This window comes from Vanacampus margaritifer, chromosome 3 (assembly GCF_051991255.1).
Source record: "Vanacampus margaritifer isolate UIUO_Vmar chromosome 3, RoL_Vmar_1.0, whole genome shotgun sequence".
In the NCBI taxonomy this organism is placed as follows: domain Eukaryota; kingdom Metazoa; phylum Chordata; class Actinopteri; order Syngnathiformes; family Syngnathidae; genus Vanacampus; species Vanacampus margaritifer.
The window spans coordinates 3,147,130-3,169,359 of NC_135434.1; the positions used below are offsets into that span (position 1 = coordinate 3,147,130).

Consider the following 22,230-nt stretch of genomic DNA (forward strand, 5'->3'; position numbering starts at 1 on the left):
GTTCTTTTCATTGTGTCATGTTACCCCAAAGGGTCTTTATTACAATTATCAGTACTTGTGTACTTGAATACATTTCAGAGTCAAAATGAGTCAAATCAGTACTTTTACCGGTCTTTTTTTCTGACAAGTACTGTGTTTGTAGTTCTAGGAGAAACTGAATACAATTGCCACCTCTGATGCATGTTGTGACTTATAGTTTATTTCCACTTACCGCCATATTCTGGGATTCCGCACTTTGAACGTCGCAGCCCCCGGGATCACCCAAGAAAAGTTGCTCGTGATGGATCCGAGCAGATGCGTCACAGCCACGCTTTGGCGCATTAAGATCAATTGTGTCAGGTCAAACGCTTTTCCTGTTCTTTGACCTAATGGGAAAAAAAGCGGCGTTGAAGTCGGATGAAGATGTGAAAAGACCCATCTCTCAGCATTTACACAATAATAGTCAAATACATGAAAAATTATATTACATGATCAAACAGTCCCAATTTAGATGGTGCAAAAAAAATCTTCTTTTGAAATTGCTCATTTGTCTATATGTCCACCAAATTTTGTGTTGATTAGTGAAACTGGCGTTGAGGGCTAATTTTTGAAAAAAATTCTAGGCTGTTCTACCCAGAAAGTTTTGGAACACTTAAATACAACAATTTTCATCGAGATACACATGAGTAAAAATTTGCACTAAGTATTTACACACACTTGTGGACACGTAAACAATGATGTCAGCTGTGGCTTCACTGCCTTGTCAAGTCTTCCTCTATCTCCTGTGCAAACATCCACTTGGCTGTCTGCCACCGGCCATAAAAAACAAGTGCACTACAATGTAAGTAATGGCCATTCAAATGCCAGAAAAAAAGCCTTGCCACCAATTGTGGCTCATCTCTAAATAAATGAGGGCCGCACCCTTGTTTGAGCACACCTGCAGACGACCATGCACTATCTGCGTGTGTTTGCGTGCGTGTTTGAGAGAATGCGGAGTCCATGGGCCATATAACGACCCAAGAGGATTTGATGCAGACCTCCATGCAATTCTAAAAGCAAATCAGGAAGTGTTTTTTTACATTTAGATGAAAAATGCCAGTTAAAATGACATCTTCAAGTCTGAAATTGTATCAGGATTTAGAGATAAAGCACTTCATTTATTTTAACTTAAGTATGGACATTAATTGGATTATTATTAAAGGATAAAGCGGTGCCATTGTGACCGTGGCGGCCTTTGAAGAGGTTAGAAATTTAAATAAAATGTCACGCCACTGACTGGTCTACCGGAGTCTTTTTCAAGGTGACTGCCATGCCGCAACCGCTCGGCCTTTCACTGCCAAATGATTGCGGCTGAGCCTTTTTCTGGCTCACTGGACCTGAGTGGATCCGCAGGCCGCAAGGTGACTTGGTTTTGTTGATTTGGGTAGCATTTACATCCGTTTCCTGTGCGGATGACCCAATAAGAAAATGGCAGTCGGGCCCAAGAGGGGAAGTCAAGCTCAAAGTTCAAATGCTTTTGTTAATTGAGTCGAGATATTCAAATGAGGACCTGCGTCAGGATGGGGCATTTTGAATGTGCTGTTATCCAACCCAAGGATTGCGGGCCAGAGTGCAGCCAGACTATTCCGCAGTTTTTGAGGTAATAACTGATAACAAGTACCAAGTAATGCTCTCCATCAATCTTGGATACAAACCATCATTCTAAGGCTGAGGGATAAAAAAAAAAAAGAGCACTTTGACCTTTAAGCGTACATGAAAGCAGCTTCACATAATTCTATCAAACAAGTGTGGCATAAACATAAATCAGTAAGTCAGATTACAACAATAATGCTACTCGCCTTAAATGCGCACAGCCAACAAACGGAAACTGCAGTACATACACTGACTACAAATTAGAAAACCACCTTATTCATTCACTTAAAATTTTTTTTTTTTTTTTTTTTTAAGTGAATGAATAAATAAATAAATAAATAAAGAAATAAATAAATAATATATTTTTTTAAATGGTGCCCCCCCCCCAATAAATTTCAATAGGTAAAATAGCCATGAATGAGCAACCGTGAGGCGGGAACTGTTGGGCGTTGCTGTCACCTTGTGGTCAATGTAAGGACCTCACACAAGGGGGCCCCAAAAAAATAATCAGTATGTCACCCCTTTCTAAAGCTTGTTAAATCAATTCACTACTTTTTTATACGTCTATTAACGTTTTTCACATAAACTGGTCTTTGTCCCTTTTATTTTAAACGTATTTCCCCCCTCAGTACGCCACAAAGTTACAGCAGTAGTTGTACAGTACAGTCCAAAACACACCCAGGAAAGAAAACACCATGATCGACAAGACAAGTAGCAAATAGACAAAAGGAACGAGAGAAAGAGGCGGGACATCCTGTGAATCCGGCCAATGGGCGACGGCACCAACGAGCTCAACTTTAAATATGTCAGCAAAACAGCACGGAGGGGGAGTGAACTTGACGACTGCAGTCATATTTTAGAGAAACATTAGATTATTTTCATCTGCTGCTGTGTGCCACTTTCACTTGGGCCGAGAGGTAAATGATCTCAACGTGGGGGCTGGGGGCCTTGTCACCGTATGTGGCGTATTTTTAACCGCGTTGCGCTGCTTGTAGCTGTCAAAACTTTTCTGACGCGGACCGCTCGCTTTGGAAGAGGGAGAGAGAGGGAGAGGGAGAGAGAGTCCACAGAATCAGAACCAGCTAGCACGTTAGCCACCTAGCTTAGCGTTAGCTTAGACGTACATGCGAGGGGTGGGAGGGGTGTGTGTGTCAGCCAGAAAATGACCCCTAAAGGCAACATTGGTGGACGTCCACTAACATATTCGATATGTTAGATGTGACTAAGCCGTGCGTGGTTACCTGTAGCCCCGGTCACTGTCCTCACTTTGATCCCACAAGTGACGTTCCGCCATCATGGCCACCGTGTTTTTGGAGGGGGAAGCCATGATCCAATCAACAGCCCGCTTCAAGTGTTACCTTGGGAGCAAAAAGCTAACGGCGCTCGCGTTTAATAAGACACGTTTTGATTTGGTACACTACATCATGTTGTGGTTAACGCCGGGGTTATGTTTTATAAAAACGTTGCTACTTGCTAGAATGTGGGGCACTTGGCGCTCTGTGCCAAATAGACAGTGCAGTACAGTAATCATAGTAACATGCAGTTCATGATTTATTTTTTTTTATTTTTTTAAAGAAGAAGCTTTGATTAGAGGAGTTACTTTCACTTTTCATTGACACTCATCCTTTTTTTCTTAAAAAAAAATTGTTGGCAAGATGTAATGTGATCTCTTCAAACAAAGGCTTACCTGTGTTTTCATAAAGTCAAAGTTTTAATTGACACAAAATGGAGGGTTAACGTCCGTTTTAATTGACACAAAATGGAGGAGAAATGTACTTTCTATTTAACAAAACGGAGAACTACTATAAGTTGGAATTGACACAAAATGGAAGTGCATTGTATAGGCGCATACATTTTAAAGTGGAACGTTTCAGTTTGATTCAACATTCAGTTCGAGAGGGTATGATACAATGAGTTTGTAGACATTTTACAATATGAAAAAAACTTGTCATTGCTGTAAATGTAGCATTCCCTTTATTTTGTATATCAAAGTCAATATAAGTGTATTTGTAGCCACTGTCATTTTTATTAAAATTAAATTTTACATGTAAAAGCTCTCCAAAGTCCTAACTGTTCAACTTAATTATAGTAAATTAAACACCAAATCATTATCCAAAGAATAATCATCCTCTTTTTTTTCTCAACATTTGAAATCTGCATTTGACCCATCTTAGCAAACACACACTGTTAGTGGCACTCACAGGAACTTCAACATAAAAACGATTTACAATTATTTTTTATAATCAGGTCATCGACAAGTTCAAGCTACATTGAGATTGATTCATTAATTTGTGTTTTACGTTTAAATGACTACAAATAGAGGGCTCGTAAGCTTTTTACTTACCCTAATAAAGTGCTTACACGTGTTTAAAATGACTCAAAATTGACATACAGTACAGGCCAAAAATTTGGACATACTTTCTCATTCAATTCTATGCTTTATTTTCATGACTATATAAATGGTAGATTCTCACTGAAGGCATCAAAACTATGACGACAACTATGACAACTATCGAACACATTTGGGATTATGTACTTAACAAAAAAAGGTGAAAATAATAAATTAAATACATAAATAAATAGCCATCATTTTTTCTGATTACTTTTTTGCACATTTTTGGCCTTCTCTTAATGAGCTTCAAAAGGTAATCACCTGAAAGGGTTTTCCAACAGTTTTTAAGGAGTTCCCAGATGTAAGAATGCCTAGAGTATGCAAAAAAGTAACCAGAGCAAAGGATGGCTATTTAGAAGAATCTATAATATGAAACATGTTTTCAGTTATTTCACCGTTTTTTTTTAAGTACATAACTCCACTTCAGTTCATACATAGTTTTGATGCCTTCAGTAAGAATCTACAAAGTAACCAGCCGTGAGAATAAAGCAAATACACTGAATAAGAAAGTGCGTCCAAACTTTTGGCCTGTACTGTATATTTGGTTATTTTGTCAAGAAGTATTTGATCACTATTAGTATTAATGCTATAATAGTGTTTTAAGTTGCTATGTTGTAATAAAGGTTTTTTTAGCATTGAAAAATTTGAATCTAGTTAAACTTGATTACAATTTTGTCTTATGACTTAAGTTTGTCAATTAATGGTTAGTGGCACTGAAACCGATTTTCTTCCTTGAAGGCGGTCTGTTTACTATCTGGGGTTCCAGTCCATGTCCACCCCTTCAGACCTGTCAGGTGGTATGTCCCATCCTGGCCCTTCCCCGGGTGCGGGCCTTTCACCCGGTCCCATCCTGGGCCCCAGTCCCGGACCGGACCCGTCACCTGGCTCCGTTCACAGCATGATGGGACCCAGCCCCGGGCCCGGAACACCCAATGCGGCCCATGGCATGCAGGGACAGGCGCAGAGTGACTTCTCGCAAGACATGATGTATTCTATGCACAAGGTAAACGCGAGACAGTTCATTCAATTTTAACTGTGCATTTGTGGGCAATAAAACCTGTTCCTGTGTATTGCTGGAGGAACCTGTTTTTTTTTTTTTCACCCATTACAATTTGTGGAATTTTTGTGTAATTGTTCCAGTTAATGAAACCTTTATTCAATATTGTAAAGTTTTAACATTCTTAACATGTAAAATTGTAAAAACAAAACAAAAAAAAATGTTTTTGGGGGGAGGGGGGGGGGTATTTCTCCTATGGTCAACACTGGTTGCCTACCTACTGTAGTGGCATCACACAAAAAGTGGTTCTGCTGTATTATTGTTGACACTTTAATTGTAGTCTTAATATCATTGCTCCTGATTTTTTAGCCCATGGAGGGAATGAACGACAAGGCCATGGCAGACGCGATGCACTTTGGTCACATGAAAGGTGTGGGCATGAGATCACTCCACAGTGGCATGGGCCCCCCGCAGAGCCCAATGGACCAGCATAGCCAGGGTACATATCAACATTGTTTCATTTATTTTAACCATATTTCCTGAAATACTGTCTGAGGGGATTTTTTTGAAATTAGTTCTAATGATGGTCTAATTGTCTTAATTTGGTAAGGGTGTTTTTTTTTTGTCTGTTACATTAAGGGCCACACTAATTAAGGAAGTATGGTATTTAATATTTAATTAACAAACTGTGAGTGCAATGAAAGGTATTTAGATGTCTCTGATCTTGAACCCTCATTTCTACTTTAGGCTACATGTCTCCCCATCCATCTCCGATGGGTGTACACGAGCACGTGTCCAGCCCCATGTCAGGGGGCGGAGGACCCACGCCGCCCCACATGCCCTCCTCCCAGCCGGGCCCCATGATGCCCATGGACCCGCAAGGGGGAGGCGGGGGCAGCGGCGTCGTACCTAACATGTCCGGCATGGGCCAGCTGGGCCGGGGGCCATCAACGTTCAGTCAGGCCCAGCTGCAGCAGCTCCGGGCTCAGATCCTGGCCTACAAGGTCTTGGGCCGTGGACAGCCGCTGCCTGAGAACCTCCAGCTGGCTGTGCAGGGCAAGAGGAGCCTACCCACAATGCAGCAGCAGCAGCAACAGGTGGCGAGTGGTAGTCCTTACAATAGACCTCAAGGTAGGCAGGCATGTTATTAAGAAAATAACGAACTCTTTAAATAAAAATAAGTTAAAGTCAATTATTTTATTTTTGAAAATGTTGTTAAAAATTTAGTTTCTTGAAAATCGGCACTTTTTTTTTCCCCGTCTGAAAATGTGTTGTGGTTCAAAGGCATGCCAATGGCATCTTTGAGTGGAGCCCAGTCCAGCCCCTGCCCCACACCAGCCATGCAAGGTCACAATCAAAGCACAGGGCCCAAACCTTGGCCCGATGGTATGTATTGGCACTATTAATCTGTAGACAGCATGTATTTTCCCCTCTAATAGTATTGGCCAATTCACTCCTCAATTAAGCTTCGAAGCGTTCCTAAAGAAACAACATGTGATCGGGAAGAGTCACCCTCCCACACCCGGTGCTCTCGTCATTCACCAGACGCATATTTGATTTTTGATTGTCCCTTTAGGAATGTAACATAGGCTTATCCTGCTTTCTTAATAGGCGTTTCACATTGCTTGGCAAGAGAGCCAGCCGCCATTCTACGTCACTGAATGCGTTGCGACGTAAATAACAATGGCGGCGTACGTCCAAGTAAAGTTTCTACAAAATGTAATAAACTGGAAATGATTTTTGAAAAATTAATCTCATAGTTACGTTAGTAACAACCAAATAAGTAATATAGAGTTAACTTGTCATTACAGTTGTGGTTCCTCTTTAAATAAACATTTGTGTGGGGACAAAAGCACACAATAACACATGTTCCAATACTTTTGCTCACATGAAAATGGCCAGGTTCAGACAAAAGAGACTATCAAATCCAGAGGTAAAAAGCTTGTATCTACACAAGCTTGTCTTTTGACAGCAGAGCGAACCCACCCGTCTATAGCAAGATTAAATAAATAATACATAAAACCAAAAGTACGTAGTGCTGTGAAGTACATACAACACGCTTTCATGCCACACATAAAAAAACAGAATTTGAAGCTGACGAAACTTCAATGTTTCGTCTTTTTGAAAGGGAGCTGAAGTAAATACTTTGAAATATGTTTTCATTTCATTCCTTTCCTGTCAACAAGCGGATTCAACTTCCATTTAGATTAATGTCCTCATCTTTGAATTTAGGTAAAGTTTTAAAAGTCTGAAGGTTTCCGCAACACGTTCATTCGATTTCAATGAGCAGTGATGGTGAAACTGTGGTACTTTGTGATGTCTCATTTCCCAATTTTCAAGAACCCAGCATAACATCCATTTCAGTGGCCTAACAGAATATCTCCTATAGAAACTCATCATTTGCCCTTAAAAGGAGACATGTTTTGCATTTTCCCCACAGTTCAATAGAGTTGTAGATGCCAAGAATTATAACACATGTACCAACTTTTTTTTTTTACCTGTTCATGCATTGAAGACCTCCACAACCCTACTGGTTAGGGTCATCATTTGAGCAATTTAAAATGGCTGCAACACTCAAAAGTGAATAAAACATTTTTGAACCCACAAACCTTTTCCCTGCTTGAATGAAAAGCATGCTGAAGGCTGTCTCTCGTAATAAAGAATAATCGAATTTGAATTACCTTAAAACTCCAACACATCTCTTCACTTTTCCTGACTTTCTGACCGAAAGATGAGAAAGAAAGCCCTCACTTTTTAAATTGAGCTGATGTAACTCCAAAGCAACATCTTTCAAACTTTAGGGAGACAGCAAATTATGATTTTTGGTTAATCCACCCAATAACAAAATATTCTATGTTCTGCTTCATCAAAGTGGTTCCTATAATGCATTTTTTATCCGTATCTTCACTCTGGGGTTCTTAAAAAGTCTCTCACCACAGAAAAGTACATTTACATGCTGTCAAATAAGTACAAATAGAAGAGGCAGTGCTATAACCCAAAAATCTGTTATAGCCAATTAAAAGTCTGAAGCAAGTCCATCCATCCATCCATGCATCCATTCTTTCATTTTACTGCCTTTCAAATCAAATCAAACCTTATTTATATAGTACTTTTTATATATAAAAATGCAACTCATCGTGCATTTGGGAAAAAGTACACCAGCCAATCACAGGCCACATGCAGATACAGAAAACCATTTTCACTCAATTTCACATTAGTACTGAGTTGAACCCACCCTGCTTGTACTGAAGTCAGCCGATTAAACCACAATGCCATCACTGACTTCTCAAGAAAATAAATTCTGTTGAAGAAATGGCAGCTAGCCGGTCGCTGGCTATGTGAGCAGCTAATCTTGTCGTTTACACCTTAGCTTCACATTTTGTTGGAGTCTTTTAGGAGACATAGTGAGGATTTTTTCCCACAATCAGGTGATCAAACCCAGAAAACAGATGTTCACAATGCAAACCCAACGTCAATTTCAGCCGACAGCACTTGTTGGAGCTACGCATAAAAATGATTCAATTGATCTTCTTAACTCTTATATTAGTCAGAACGCTGAGTTTATACTAGTGGAGGCACATAGAACAATATATTGTTGCCATTAAAATCTTTGACTTGAGCTCCCCTCCAATGGTGGATGACGGTCAGTTCGCAAATCTAGGCCCATCTACATCTCCACTCTGGTCTCCTTCTTGCCAAACAACACAAACAGATGAAACTCAAATCAAAGTCCTTTGTTACAACAATACCTGTGTTCCAAAATGTCTTTTTTAATGACCTAAAACTAAAAACAACCAATGACGAAGCTTGCTTTATCTCCAGGCCAAGGCAGTGACAATCAAGCCGGCGCCCCCAAGCACCTCCCGCCTGTGAGCGGCGGTCGCCCGTCACCCGCGCCTCCCCAGGCCGCTTCCATGCCAGCCGGGCCCCTCCCGGGTGCCAACATGGCCCCTCAGCCAGCAGGCCAACAGGTGTCCCCCATGCTACAAATGCAGCAGAAGCAAAACCGCGTCACGCCCATTCAGAAACCGCAGGGCCTGGACCCGGTGGGAATCCTACAGGAGAGGGAGTACAGGTAAAATGACTGATTTGTAGCCTTAAACTGATTGATTAAATTGATCACTTTCATAATGATGTCCACCAGGCTGCAGGCTCGGGTCGCGCATCGTATCCAAGAGCTGGAGAGTCTGCCGGGCTCCCTTCCGCCCGACCTGAGGACCAAGGCCACGGTTGAGCTCAAGGCACTGCGGCTCCTCAACTTCCAGCGGCAGGTTTGCACATTTTGTTTTTCTCTCTACTATATCAGAAAGCACCCTTTTGTATTTAAATCATATTTATTTTGATATATGTATTACAATACAAATGAACCTCCAACGTGGATCACAATGTTCGCTGAAATGTCTGAAAGGCGCCAGAATAATGAACAAATCTAAATCTCAGTAATATATTAATGGAGGGTTTTAAATTTAATCCTAGTGGCCTTAAAACAATTCTTTAAACAAAGTCTTAATAATCATAACTTTTATTAATTTCTATGTTTCTAAAGGACCCAATGATGCTTAAAAAGTAAAGTAAGGCTAAAACGTTTTTGTATTTCCAAGGGGTCCAAAGGTGCTTAAAAAGTAAGGCTAAAAATTGTTTTACATTTCACTTCCTTCAGGCAGATATGCTAAATATGAGTGCGTTAGAAAAAATAAAACTCTTGCTTAACTGTTGTGTCGAATCAGTGAAGATCCAGATCTTGTAAAAAAATTAAAGTGAATTATTCCTGGCAATGTTGCTGTAACTCTCAAACATTTGATGACTTTGGAGGTTCTGCCATATGCCCCTCTACCCAGCTGAGGCAGGACGTGGTGGCGTGCATGCGGCGTGATACCACCCTGGAAACCGCCCTTAACTCCAAGGCGTACCGCCGCAGCAAGCGGCAGACGCTGCGGGAGGCACGCATGACCGAGAAGCTGGAGAAGCAGCAGAAGCTGGAGCAGGAGAAGAAGCGCCGGCAGAAGCACCAGGTTAAGAAAAGAAAACTATTGTGGCAAAATGAAGGCAACAAACTAAGGAGCGCCAATATGTCAAGCATTTTTGTTGTTTTGTTTTTCTAGGAGTATCTTAACAGTATTCTCCAACATGCCAAAGACTTCAAGGAGTACCACCGATCCATGTCGGGGAAAATGCAGAAGCTCACCCGAGCCATCGCCACCTGGCACACCAACACGGAGCGGGAGCAGAAGAAAGAGACTGAGAGGATTGAGAAGGAGAGAATGAGGAGACTTATGGTAACAACCTCAATTCACTGTAATATATGCTACTTTTTATTTAATTTTAATTTTATTTTTTACGAGGAGCACAGTGGCCAAACTGGAATTTTAGGAGCCAAGTCGAAAATTTAAGATGGCTCATTATAAATCGACTTACAAATAAAAAATTCACATTTACACATTTTATATTAGAACTGATTTGTGGGCTGAAGGGTGGATCAGAAATTTGTCATCAACAAAAAATATGAAAGAATTTTAAAAACAAAAGGTTTGGTAACTCACACTGTCTGAAATTGATGGCTCCACAGCAAATATCTGACCATAATCTGTCTGGAAATATATACATTTAGTAAAACTGCAAATAATATTGCAAGCTTCTTCTGCAATTGATAATGCCACACCTTGCGTCGATATATTCCAGGCGGAGGACGAGGAGGGCTATCGAAAATTGATCGACCAGAAGAAGGACAAGCGCTTGGCTTACCTGCTGCAGCAGACAGACGAGTACGTGGCCAACCTCACCACCCTGGTGTACGAGCACAAAGCTGCACAGGCGGCGAAGGAGAAGAAGCGAAGGAAGAAGAAGAAGAAGGCAGTGCGTACGCCGAGAGACTTCAAAATGACAAATTGTCACCCAAAATGTAAACAATGACATGAATGTTGTCCATCTCTAGAAGTTTGACGAAGGTGGCGAAGGCACAAGTGCCATTGGACCTGATGGAGAGGTAAGTCAGTCATCTTTTAAAACACATTATCTGTTTAAACGTCCCCAACTTCGTCTAATACTTTTTTAAATTTTTTCCCCTCACTTTAAAGCATTATCTAGCGTTATCTAACTCATTTCCTCGCCGCTTGTACACGCCCACTCTCTTCACTCAACGCTTTGACTGACTAAACAGCTTCAGCGTCCAATTTTCTTGAAGCTTTCTTGTACATTATCTGTTTTCCCTGTACTATCTTTCTGTTCCTCACACAAGCCAACTCGCAAAGCTTCTTAAAACTGAAAAGTGATTTAAGTGTGTCTTTCAGCCTGGAATAACTTTGCCTTTTCATGGGCCATTTCTCTAAGCAGCTCTTTTTTAAATTAATGTGGCTGTTTATCTTACACTTAGTCTGCTGAGACCCAACGGCACACGATAACACATTTAAAACTAGGATTTATTATTTGTGTACAGCATAAATCGAGTCAGTGAGCAGAGGATGAAGAAATTACTTCATTCAAAATGTAGACCTGATGATAATGTTGGCCATTATCTGAATAATTATTGTCATTGTCCATAGGAACCTTTCATTTTTCATTATGAACCTCCCTCCTCCCTATAAGGATTATCTGTTTTTATTGCGGGCAGCCGTGGAAGCAGCAAAGCGATCGATGGTTGCTTATGCGTTATGTAGTTCATCTCAATTAGCACTTAATCATCATATTGGATTGATTTGGCAGGAAGTGTCCATAAGGTAGCTATGAAAATAGGAATAAGAAATAAATGACATAGTGTTTCTAATTGTGGTTTGTTTGCAGCCCATGGACGAGAGCAGCCAGATGAGCGAGCTGCCCGTCAAGGTCATCCAGACGGAGACGGGCAAAGTTTTGCAGGGTACTGAGGCGCCCAAATCCAGCCAGCTGGAAGCCTGGCTCGAAATGAACCCCGGGTGAGAAGACCCACTGTACTTTTGCCTTTAGTTTCTGGATATCTCAGCTCAATAATACACTGTGTTAACTGTTGATTTAAGTGTTCGATTTTTGTACTTACCACAGGTACGAAGTTGCGCCGAGGTCGGACAGCGAGGAGAGTGGTTCCGAGTTTGAGGAGGAGGTCAGTAAATCATAAATTGAATACAATTATTATTTAAGGATATTTGGCATACACATACACAGAGGCCAGCCCGCTAGTTTAGTGCTAGTGTTTCCCAATCTTCACATGCACAGAAAAATCTCACGGTACACCATCAAGCAAAAACCATCCTCACACTACAACCCCACACTTCTAATCCACTAGGGGGCTGTAGCCGTACACATTTCACATCTGCTCACTCTTAATTCTGTACTCCACCTCAGAGTTACTTCTTGAAATAAGTATACTCTCAAAGGTCCTCAAAGTGTATTTTATGTCACAAGGAGGAAGAAGAGGCGGCCAAGGGCGAAAATGACAAGACCATAGAAGATCCCATCGGGGAGGCCAAGCACATTATCGAGTATTGTATTCCTTGTCTTCCTTTTTTAACAAGCAGCATATAATCATGGAATGGAGCACGTGATTTTGATGTTGGCACACATGTTCAGATCAGCCAAGCAGGACGTGGATGATGAGTACAGCGTGCCGACAGACGAGACCAGCCTACAATCCTACTACGGCGTAGCCCACGCCGTCATCGAGAGGGTGGAGAAGCAGTCGTCTCTGCTGATTAACGGCTCGCTCAAACACTACCAGGTACATGCATACAGTGTGCAGTGCCAATGTGTCTCTGTGAACCCACAACCACGTTACAACTGAAAACTGAGCTTTTTCCCCCCTAAATATTGAGGACGATTCATAACAACTTAAGGAAAACACGACGATGTTTCAAAAAAATTTGCGGTGACAGTATTTTTGACTATATTGGTAATAATTACTGAATAATGGATTTGTGATTGGTGCTTTGGAATAGTAGAAACGTAAACAAAGTGCAAATATAGCAACCATTAATGGCATGAAATGGAAATAAAAACAGGCCAGGTAGTGTTTACTCTGCAACGTCTAATTATAACATAACTGCTAAAAGCACATAAAGCACATTTACTAAATACAAAGAAAACACAAACCTTCAGAAGTCAGTGGCAAATTGCACGAGTCAAGAAAGTCCATTATTTTCTCCGTAACTGGCAACCCTCCAGTGAGCGTTACTTTGCCTTGAATGTCTCTGATTGGTCAATAAGAGGAGCGAGAAAATGCCGTGATTGCTTGTAGACATTACTAGCGGTAGCGGGTATGAATAACGTAAATGTGCATGTTTACGCCGCTGCGCTACAATGCAACGCCGTCTCGTCGAGAGCGAGTTAGCTTGGCGGCCGGTTAGCATAACAAAGTCACGTCAATTATGAGGCGAGTTACCGATCACGGTAAAATAACCACCGCGGATTGTTTATCTTGGCCAAACAATACGCGACTGCTTCAGTATTATGCAACCACTGTCTGTCTTTTAAGAAGTGCTTCTAATCAAGAGTGCTCCATTAGTGAACTTTTGTTCATGCCAAACAACACGAGATGTTTCCATGTCCTCCTCGCGTGTCCTCAGCCCCCGCATCCTCTTAACTTTAACAGCAACAGTTGTCCTGCACAATTTGCAAACATTTGTATTTTTTGCATCATATATGATCTCTTGTAACCAAACCGCCTCCACACGACGAAGGTAGCTCACTCCCACTTTGCCGACAGAACTAACTGCAGCACACAGCCTCACACGCTCCGACATTGTTTTTATGCAGCAGCGAGTGACGCATGTACGTCCAAATAGACACGAACACGTATGATGTTACGCATTATGTCATCACGTCAATTTCGCAATATTCAAAATTTTTATCACCCAAAAAATACACCGGTAATATCGTAGAAGGTATGATATGGAACACCCCTATCTGTGACTATAATGACAAAACTATCTGATAATTGATAAATGATTTCAAGTCTGTGTTACGATTTCAATGAAGTTGGAGAGGATGGCTGGTGCTCAGATGTATGCGGAAATGTTTCTAAACGTTGTCAGTATTTTGCAAGCTTTCTTTTTCCTGTAGTTATTCCCATTACTGTTGCCTTGATAGGACTCTGAGCCAAATCTGCAACTGACCAGCATTTTGTGAGCAAATAGATGTTCTTATCATAACCGATATTAAAGTTTACCGGCGCTTCAACTGAGAATTTTTTATCTCGCTCTTGCTTTGGCATTTTATATTCAAAATAATTCAAGCATGACCCAATAATGAAGGCTGCAATATAGTGTGCGGCCCCTCAGAGACAATGAGGAGATAGTGGGGAATATTAGATGGTGAGCTGGTACCAGTCTGTGTGTGTGTGGGGGTGGGGGGCTGGATTCCGATCATCAAAAGGGCAGAGCGCAATGTCAATTCACAGCGAGACCTCCGACCAATTAAAGCGCACACGCCGCTCCACGACTGACAGCTAACATCATTGCAGAAGAAAAATTAATAAAATGCAACACCAATCATCCCGTATGAACATTTTGTGCTTTTCAGACTACTCATCCAATTACTGAGAGGTTCAACAGTCTTTATTTCCCCGAGTGGCTCTCTCCATACTGTATCTAAGTGAAAGTCGAACTTGCCATAAATCATAAGTGACATGTGAGAAAACAGATTTCTTTACTGGATTGACTCATACAATTGGAGTAAAATTGGTTTCATTCTCAACTCTAAAATGTTAGTTTTTTTTATGTTTTCACATGGATTACAGTCCATCATTTATCAATCTTTGGACAAGGAAACAAGTTCATGTAATATTCTTAGTTACCGAAAGAGAAGATTCAGTGGAGCAAATGGATGAAGCACTTTTCATTTTTAAAAGTCCATGTAAAGGAAAAACAAATGCAGATATCTTCTAAATTTGTTTGAGTGTCGCTCGCTAACAACCCTGTCAAATTTCACATTTATATGTTTAATTTTTTTTTTTTTGTATATACAGTAAAGTGAGGTTTCAAATTCATGACAAATCAAGTTTGTCTCAGCTCTTGAACGCAGTGTGCTGCAAGCGCTGAAACCACGCCCTGCTCTGCAATGCTCGGGGGTTGCACTCGTTTTTGCATGTTTTATCGCTACAATTTCCACATTTATACAAGTACCAAGAGTTGAAGTCCAAATCATAACTTATTGAATGCGTCGTTTATAGTTTCACTGCAGTCCGTGCGTACGTTAACTGGAAAGACCAACCTTGGAATCCAGTCCCTGCAGGGGGGAGTGCAGATGGAGGGCGGCAGGGGCGGCGGCAGTAGAGTTGAACTTGAAAGGAACACGTCTGGCTCAGCTGGAGTGGAGTAGGAGATATGGGGCTCACAAACAACAATGCTTAGTGGATGGTAGTGGCCGTCTCCGCTGCCTGAGCAGAGTTCCATCATCTATTTTGCAGAATGTCATTTGCAGTCAGTTTGAGGGTTGTCAACCATATTTAACTGAATGCATCTACACACAGCTGACATAGCTAGATAGTTGTATCGATTTTACGAATGAGTACAGATGTACAGTATACCCAACACCGATAGCATCAGTAAGGGTTCGTCCCTACTTGAAACATTTAATTTGGGCTGGAGACCACAATTTGAAGTCCTAACTTTAGTTCATGACCTTACTTAAAAAAAAAAACTAACCCTGTGGACAACCAACAGAGTATTTTCTGCTCCGAACACAAAGTCCAATGACTTCACACAAAACCTGGAAAACCATTTGTTGAGAATTACCATTAATCATGTTTTGCTGTCTTAAATGAGGTCAAATTTTGTAGGCTTTGACAGTACTCAGCCTCACATGTTCATGATTATTTAGCAAATGGGCTTTTTGTTTTGTTTTTCTCTCCTTTTTATATGCTAATAAGTGTTATGCATTCAGTATGCACGAGTTAGTCATCTGGGAAGAGAGCAGATTTGCTCAAATTTACTATTCAGATGGCCACGCCTCCACTTTGCTTTTCCCGCTTTTTGATATCTCTCCCCTTAAAGGCTGTTATCGCTTTCATGTTCAGAATGTCCTCCAAACACACACGCTTTGTTGTTGTCGTTTGTATGCTCGGGAGTATTAACAAGTAAATCAGTGCTCTTGTTGTTAAATCAGTGCTCTTGCTTCTTTCCTGTCTCATGTTCAGGTTCAAGGCCTGGAGTGGATGGTGTCCTTGTACAACAACAACTTGAATGGCATCCTGGCTGACGAGATGGGCCTGGGCAAGACCATCCAAACAATCGCCCTCATCACGTACCTGATGGAGCACAAGAGGCTCAACGGCCCCTATCTCATCATCGTGCCGCTCTCGTCAGTACTCCCCCGTCCTGATTTTGTCCAAAAGGCTTTTCTCAAGTGACTGATGTGCAGGGTGTTTCTCACACTTGCGTTACAGCATTGGGGTGTTAAGTGAAGTCAAGCAGGTGATGACTCAGAATGTAGATTGTGATAGTACTTATGCCCTCCATTCAGTTTCTTACACAGCAGACAAAATACAAGTAGTAACAACATTTAGCATATCTTGCTAGAAGAAACGCTTATGTTGATGTCACTCATGCATGTGGACACACAGCACTGATTAAAAGTGCCGTTTAACTTGGTATAAATGAAAAGTCCCTCAGTACAACAGTTCCAATAGCACGGCATGTAGAAGTGCAGTGCGAGCCTTAATCAACAATGCATTGTACATAAGTGAAATCATAATCAGGTGAGTTAAACTGTCTTTCGCCAAAATTGAGGCTACTTGCAACTAAATGGTGTGTGAGCTAAAATGTAAATCACTTAGCTAACATTAATAGTGAGTATTTTTTTTTTATACTAGTGTGAGTTCTCGTCTGCGGCAGGCACATTATTTTAATAGGCAGATATGATTATTTTATAACCATGCCAATCACAATTTTTTTATATATAATAAAATAGGGTTTCTGCAGCTCATTAAAAACAATTAAAAGTCATTAAATATTTTTTTGCTAGAAATAAGGCCTTATGTCATTAAAAAGCAATCAAATACGATAATCTAAGGCATTACAAATTTAAATGCAATTGATGTAAAAATATTGTTCATGTTTTATTTCACATACAACGTCGTGCAAAGCACTATAACACAGTTTACCAATAATAAATTGTGATTAAAAAAAAATATATATATGCATTTGTGGGGACTGGTGACTAGTTGTAATTTACAATGAACAAAATGGCCAGAAGTCCACAAGTTGCTTCATGTTCCAAATACAAATTGCTCTGAATTTTTAAAAAGAAAAACGTACTGTTCCTTTCACCAACGTCCAACATGAAACAGTGATGCCACCTAGTAGCAGAAACTTACCTCAACACAAATCTATGAATTAATGTTTTGCACTTAATTTTTAACAGTTTTTATATACTGTCCACTTTAAGTAACTTGAATGAATAAATTGCTACAAAATTACTGTATCAGTGAACTAAAAGATACAATCACTTTTGTATTTAGTAACCACTGTATATTTGTCCACTTTTGTTAATTAAAAAACAATGAAAAACTTGAAAGAAAATATTTTATTGTACAATTAGAACAGACATAACATGCAATTAATTTTATATTAATTGAGTCATGACATTAATTCCAATAAAAAATTGTAATCATATGACAGCCCTAATATATAAACATTATATGCTTATATCTATGTATATGTGTGTGATTGTGCGCATATGTACATTGGCATTACGACGTTGGCCTTAAATTAGTTTTAAGTTGCATTAAAAACGCCATTAAATTTGCTGATACCTGCAGAAACCCTGTCCTATTTGCTCTTATTTGCACATTTTAGTTTACCCCCCAACTTTATTGTATTTTTTTTTAATTCCAGTAGCATGAAATCCGATTGCGGCTAATGAATACTTCCTTACTTTTTGAAGTTACGTCTTGCGCCGACTAAACAAACACAGATAAGCGGCAGCCTCTGCGCGCGATGATGAATGAGTTTATATTTTGAAAGAAACAAGCGCTATAAATTGGTATTCACCGCGCCGATCGAATGCGGCTGCCGGATTACCAATATTCTATGTCAGAGCTGAGGCGGTGCAAAACTATGCAAGTTTAAAACACTTTTATAAAACAAACAAGCTCCTCAGTCTTTCATTCTCCTTAACACAACCAGCAATTTATCTCTCGCTGGTTTTGCTCACCATTAATCCCTTCAAATCCTCTGACGGCACTCCAGCCCTCGCACACAAGCAGCGTGCTGATTTGGATGCACGCCTCGGTCTAATTACCATACAAATATGAATATGAGACAGGAGCCTACTTATGCTCGCATACTGTGTAACTGTGATGACCACATAGAAATTTGACTTGGTTAAAAATCAATAGGTGCAATTTTTATCTGCTGCGAGGCAATCAATTTACTTGTGTTACTCGTGAAATATTTGTCAACGTTCTACGACCTTTCTTGCTTTTGTGTCTCAAACTTAGCTCTCACTTAAATTGGATGGTATTCCTCCAGGGGGTGCAGACAGCGGAAAACCATGCTGTCTTCCGTAATTACTGTTTTGGCAGATTAAAGCTCAGATTTAATCTTTTAATATGCACTGAACTAATTGAACTCTTGGTTGAACGCATCTGACCGGACAGCCAATTTTGAACACCTTACCAAAGTCTCTGACAGCAAGCAATACCTTGACTGGGTGTATAGTAGAAATGCTTTTAGTAACCTGACACTTGCTAGCCTCTCTAATTCTCATCAATTTTCTCGCTTTTAGGACTTTATCCAACTGGATCTACGAACTTGACAAGTGGGGCCCGTCCGTGGTCAAAATTGCTTACAAGGTAAAAAACAAAACAAAAGCAAAGCCTCTGAGAATGCGTTATATATGGCAAAAGAACCCAAAACAAAACCATTTGCTTTTTTTCTACAAAAGGGTACCCCTGGCCTGCGTCGGGGACTGGTGCCTCAGCTCCGCAGTGGCAAGTTCAATGTTTTGTTGACCACATATGAATACATCATCAAGGACAAGCACATTCTGGCCAAGGTGAGGCAAGATGTTGTCTTTGATCTCCACCTTACTTACGTTACTCATGAAGCTTTATTGTTAGTGTTCCCATAGAAAATAGTGGAAAGAGTAATCATTTTCAGCGTCCCTTTGTACTTCAGAGGCGTATTTTCCCTCAAAATGGAGCACTGGACATGAGAGGTTCCTGAATGTTGACTACAATAGTTGCAAAAAGTCACTCATACCAAACTTTTGCCTGTTTAAAGCACTCATGTTTGCTCCCTTGCAAGCAAATAGGACATGGGAGATTATTGGAGTGAGTCTCTCAAAGTACATAAAACGGTGTTATCATTTCTTTCTCGAACTCTAAGAGGGGCACGATGTGAGCTCAACAAGACGGGCACTGTAAGTGCCGTCATTGATTTATCGACCAACGCACCGCACTCAAAAATGAATTCAGGCCCCCTTAGACTCTGATTTTCGAGATTGCTCAGCTAACGGCGGCGGCGCTTTCCAGACGGCTTTGTCGATACTCCCCTCTGAAATGTGCCGTGTTTGTTAAATGCCAGATGTTATGTGGAGCCCAAATGTCTTTTTTTTTGCTGGGGGAAGGGTATTATTGATAATGGCATCGTAATCGCAAAGGACTACTGCGTCACACCAACCTTGAAATGATGCAGCACTATATTGACTTTTTATCTCGTACCTGCTCCACTGTAAACAGTATAACTCAAAAAAAAAGTTTCACATTAGTCATGCACTTTTAGAGGGTTATAAACTTTATTGCTGTCCTTGCCATTAAATGACTTACTACTTCTTTCTCAGTGCATTTTTTTTTTCAAAAGTGTATACTTTTCATTATAAAGTTCAAGCCTGTCCCATTCGAAAGATCCTGCAAAATTGCTGCATCATAGCAGCGTTTGCCTTTTACACTGAATTCAGTAAAGGTGGGGCACCAAAGCTGAGAAGCCCGTAGTCATACGTGCATGATCCTGCCAGCAACATAAACATTTTCAGAATTTTGCATGAAATATGTGTTTTTCAATTTGGGCTAATATTGATGCTAACGTTCAAATCCTCCCAACAACAACAATTTCCCGCAATTTTGCATGCTGCATCTGTAAGGTTCAGTTTGTGCTAGCATTGATGCTACTGTTTGCATATAAGAAAAAAATGGACTAATAATCTCCTGCGCAAGTTTTAATCCTGCTAACAATGTAAAATTTCCCATAGCCTCACATCACATTTGATTTTGGCTAGCATTGGTGCTAATGATAGCATCTAGGAACAATAGCACAGGTTTTTGATTTCCATCATTTTCCTACAATTTGTTTCCGTACGAATGAATGGAATCTCCTTTCCAGATCCGTTGGAAGTACATGATCGTGGACGAGGGTCACCGTATGAAGAACCACCACTGTAAGCTGACACAGGTGCTGAACACGCACTACGTGGCGCCGCGCCGACTGCTGCTCACCGGCACGCCACTGCAGAACAAGCTGCCCGAGCTGTGGGCGCTGCTCAACTTCCTCCTGCCCACCATCTTCAAGAGCTGCAGCACCTTCGAGCAGTGGTTCAACGCTCCCTTCGCGATGACAGGCGAGAGGGTACGTCCTCCGCCAGGTCACTCTTGATTGCTCATATAGATAAGATCATCATTACAAATCTTTGTCTAGGTGGACCTCAATGAGGAGGAGACCATCTTGATTATTCGACGTCTGCACAAAGTTCTTCGCCCCTTCCTGCTGCGTCGGCTGAAGAAGGAGGTGGAGTCTCAGCTGCCAGAAAAGGTGAGAATGTTCACGTTTGGTAAATGATTTCACCACACTGCTTTTCACGGTGTCAGTAATAGACCCGCAACGGCATCTGATTTTAGCAACAATAACAAGTCATTGCAAGTTTGAGAAGTATATCACAGTGGGGTGTAACACCAAAAGAAAACACCTTGTTAGCAGACTAAAATTAATCTGTAGTTTTCTCGAGATGCACAAAAATAATCCATTAGCAACCACATTTCTGGATCTTATTTTCTGATGTTTTCCCCATCTCCTTCTCGTCGGTGATGCTTTTTTTTTTTTGCATTCTGACCAAAATAATTAAGACAACAATTTTTGTGGTGAGTTTTCTAATGTGTGACTGGTTAGCAGATTAAAAAGCAATTCTCAGGTAGCCATTTGAAGGCCTTTTTGTGATCTCTCAAGTCCGATGACTTTATTATACAGCGGTGCTTTGAAGTACTAGTAAGTGTACGTAAAAGTTTGTTTATGAATTCCCCATGAGTTTGATTCATTTGCGCCATATCACAGTGGGGGTCTGACAGCAAATAATTCATGAATGAAAAGTTCTGAACATTTTCCTTTTCTCATGCTCTTTTGAAAGGAAGGAAACTGAGAAACTTGAAATCATTCTTAATATCACATGACACAATTCATTCACAAACCTGGATCTTATTTTGCTGTTTTAATCAACATTAACAGACTTGGTTAGCAGACTTTTATAGGGAAAGTTCTCAGGCTACTGTGCTTCCTTTTCAATCATTGAAGGCTTATGCAAAATTTAGTCTTTTTTTTTTTAATCACAGTTGGACTTACTCTGATTAATTGACAAACCAAATTCCTTGAGTTTCCTGCATTCCCACAACTGGTTCGTATGGTTGAATTTTTTTTGTTTCTCTCAAGCTGTTGTGCCTCCTGTGAAGTCATTAAAGGCGTACGCTCAGAACTTTTTCAGCATATCACAGTCACCCCGTGACACCCAAAATAATTCCTCATCAAACTGATTTTGTAGTTTTCTGCATCCCAGACATGGTTAGCAAGGTCAAAGAAAAAACTTTTTTTGCCAGCTGTTTCCCTTGAACACTTTAAAAGCATTGGGGAACTTTCAAGTTTGAGAATTTATAAACAGTCAAGTTTGAGAATTTATAAAAACAGCAGTGGGGTTTTGACACCAAAATAATCAATTAAAATGATCTTGAAAAAAAAAATTCATTATTTTTCTCATTTTGCAGTTTGCACCTTGTTGGGATTCACTGGATTTATACTTGGGACATTTAATGCGGTTTCACATCTTGTGTTTTTTTTTTTTTTTACCACAATTGGCCAAAAGTAGCATCCCATACTTTCAATTTGGCGATTTTGACTTGTCATCTTTTGTGCAGGTGGAGTATGTCGTCAAATGCGACATGTCCGCCATACAGAAGGTCTTGTACCGGCACATGCAAAAGGGAATCCTCCTTACCGATGGCTCGGAGAAAGACAAGAAGGTACCAACATGTCGAGACCTCAACTAGCAAATCACTATTGCTGTA

The 22,230-nt window shown here is 40.5% G+C and overlaps 1 protein-coding gene across 1 annotated transcript in view; it reads left to right on the forward strand.

Annotated features, from left to right (window-relative positions):
* The first annotated feature begins 2,383 nt into the window (after nt 1-2,383).
* Nucleotides 2,384-22,230, forward strand: part of smarca2 (SWI/SNF related BAF chromatin remodeling complex subunit ATPase 2) — a 31,549-nt gene continuing 11,702 nt past the window's right edge. The window contains exons 1-21 of the mRNA XM_077561514.1: nt 2,384-2,528; nt 4,742-5,006; nt 5,370-5,499; nt 5,748-6,131; nt 6,285-6,386; nt 8,823-9,075; nt 9,145-9,271; nt 9,839-10,012; nt 10,103-10,276; nt 10,680-10,853; nt 10,933-10,983; nt 11,778-11,908; nt 12,015-12,072; nt 12,375-12,451; nt 12,540-12,687; nt 16,102-16,265; nt 18,693-18,759; nt 18,852-18,962; nt 20,288-20,530; nt 20,600-20,713; nt 22,081-22,185. Coding sequence (XP_077417640.1) covers nt 4,773-5,006; nt 5,370-5,499; nt 5,748-6,131; nt 6,285-6,386; nt 8,823-9,075; nt 9,145-9,271; nt 9,839-10,012; nt 10,103-10,276; nt 10,680-10,853; nt 10,933-10,983; nt 11,778-11,908; nt 12,015-12,072; nt 12,375-12,451; nt 12,540-12,687; nt 16,102-16,265; nt 18,693-18,759; nt 18,852-18,962; nt 20,288-20,530; nt 20,600-20,713; nt 22,081-22,185 — 3,021 coding nt within the window. The 5' untranslated portion in view covers nt 2,384-2,528; nt 4,742-4,772. The remainder of the gene's footprint in view (nt 2,529-4,741; nt 5,007-5,369; nt 5,500-5,747; nt 6,132-6,284; nt 6,387-8,822; nt 9,076-9,144; nt 9,272-9,838; nt 10,013-10,102; nt 10,277-10,679; nt 10,854-10,932; nt 10,984-11,777; nt 11,909-12,014; nt 12,073-12,374; nt 12,452-12,539; nt 12,688-16,101; nt 16,266-18,692; nt 18,760-18,851; nt 18,963-20,287; nt 20,531-20,599; nt 20,714-22,080; nt 22,186-22,230) is intronic.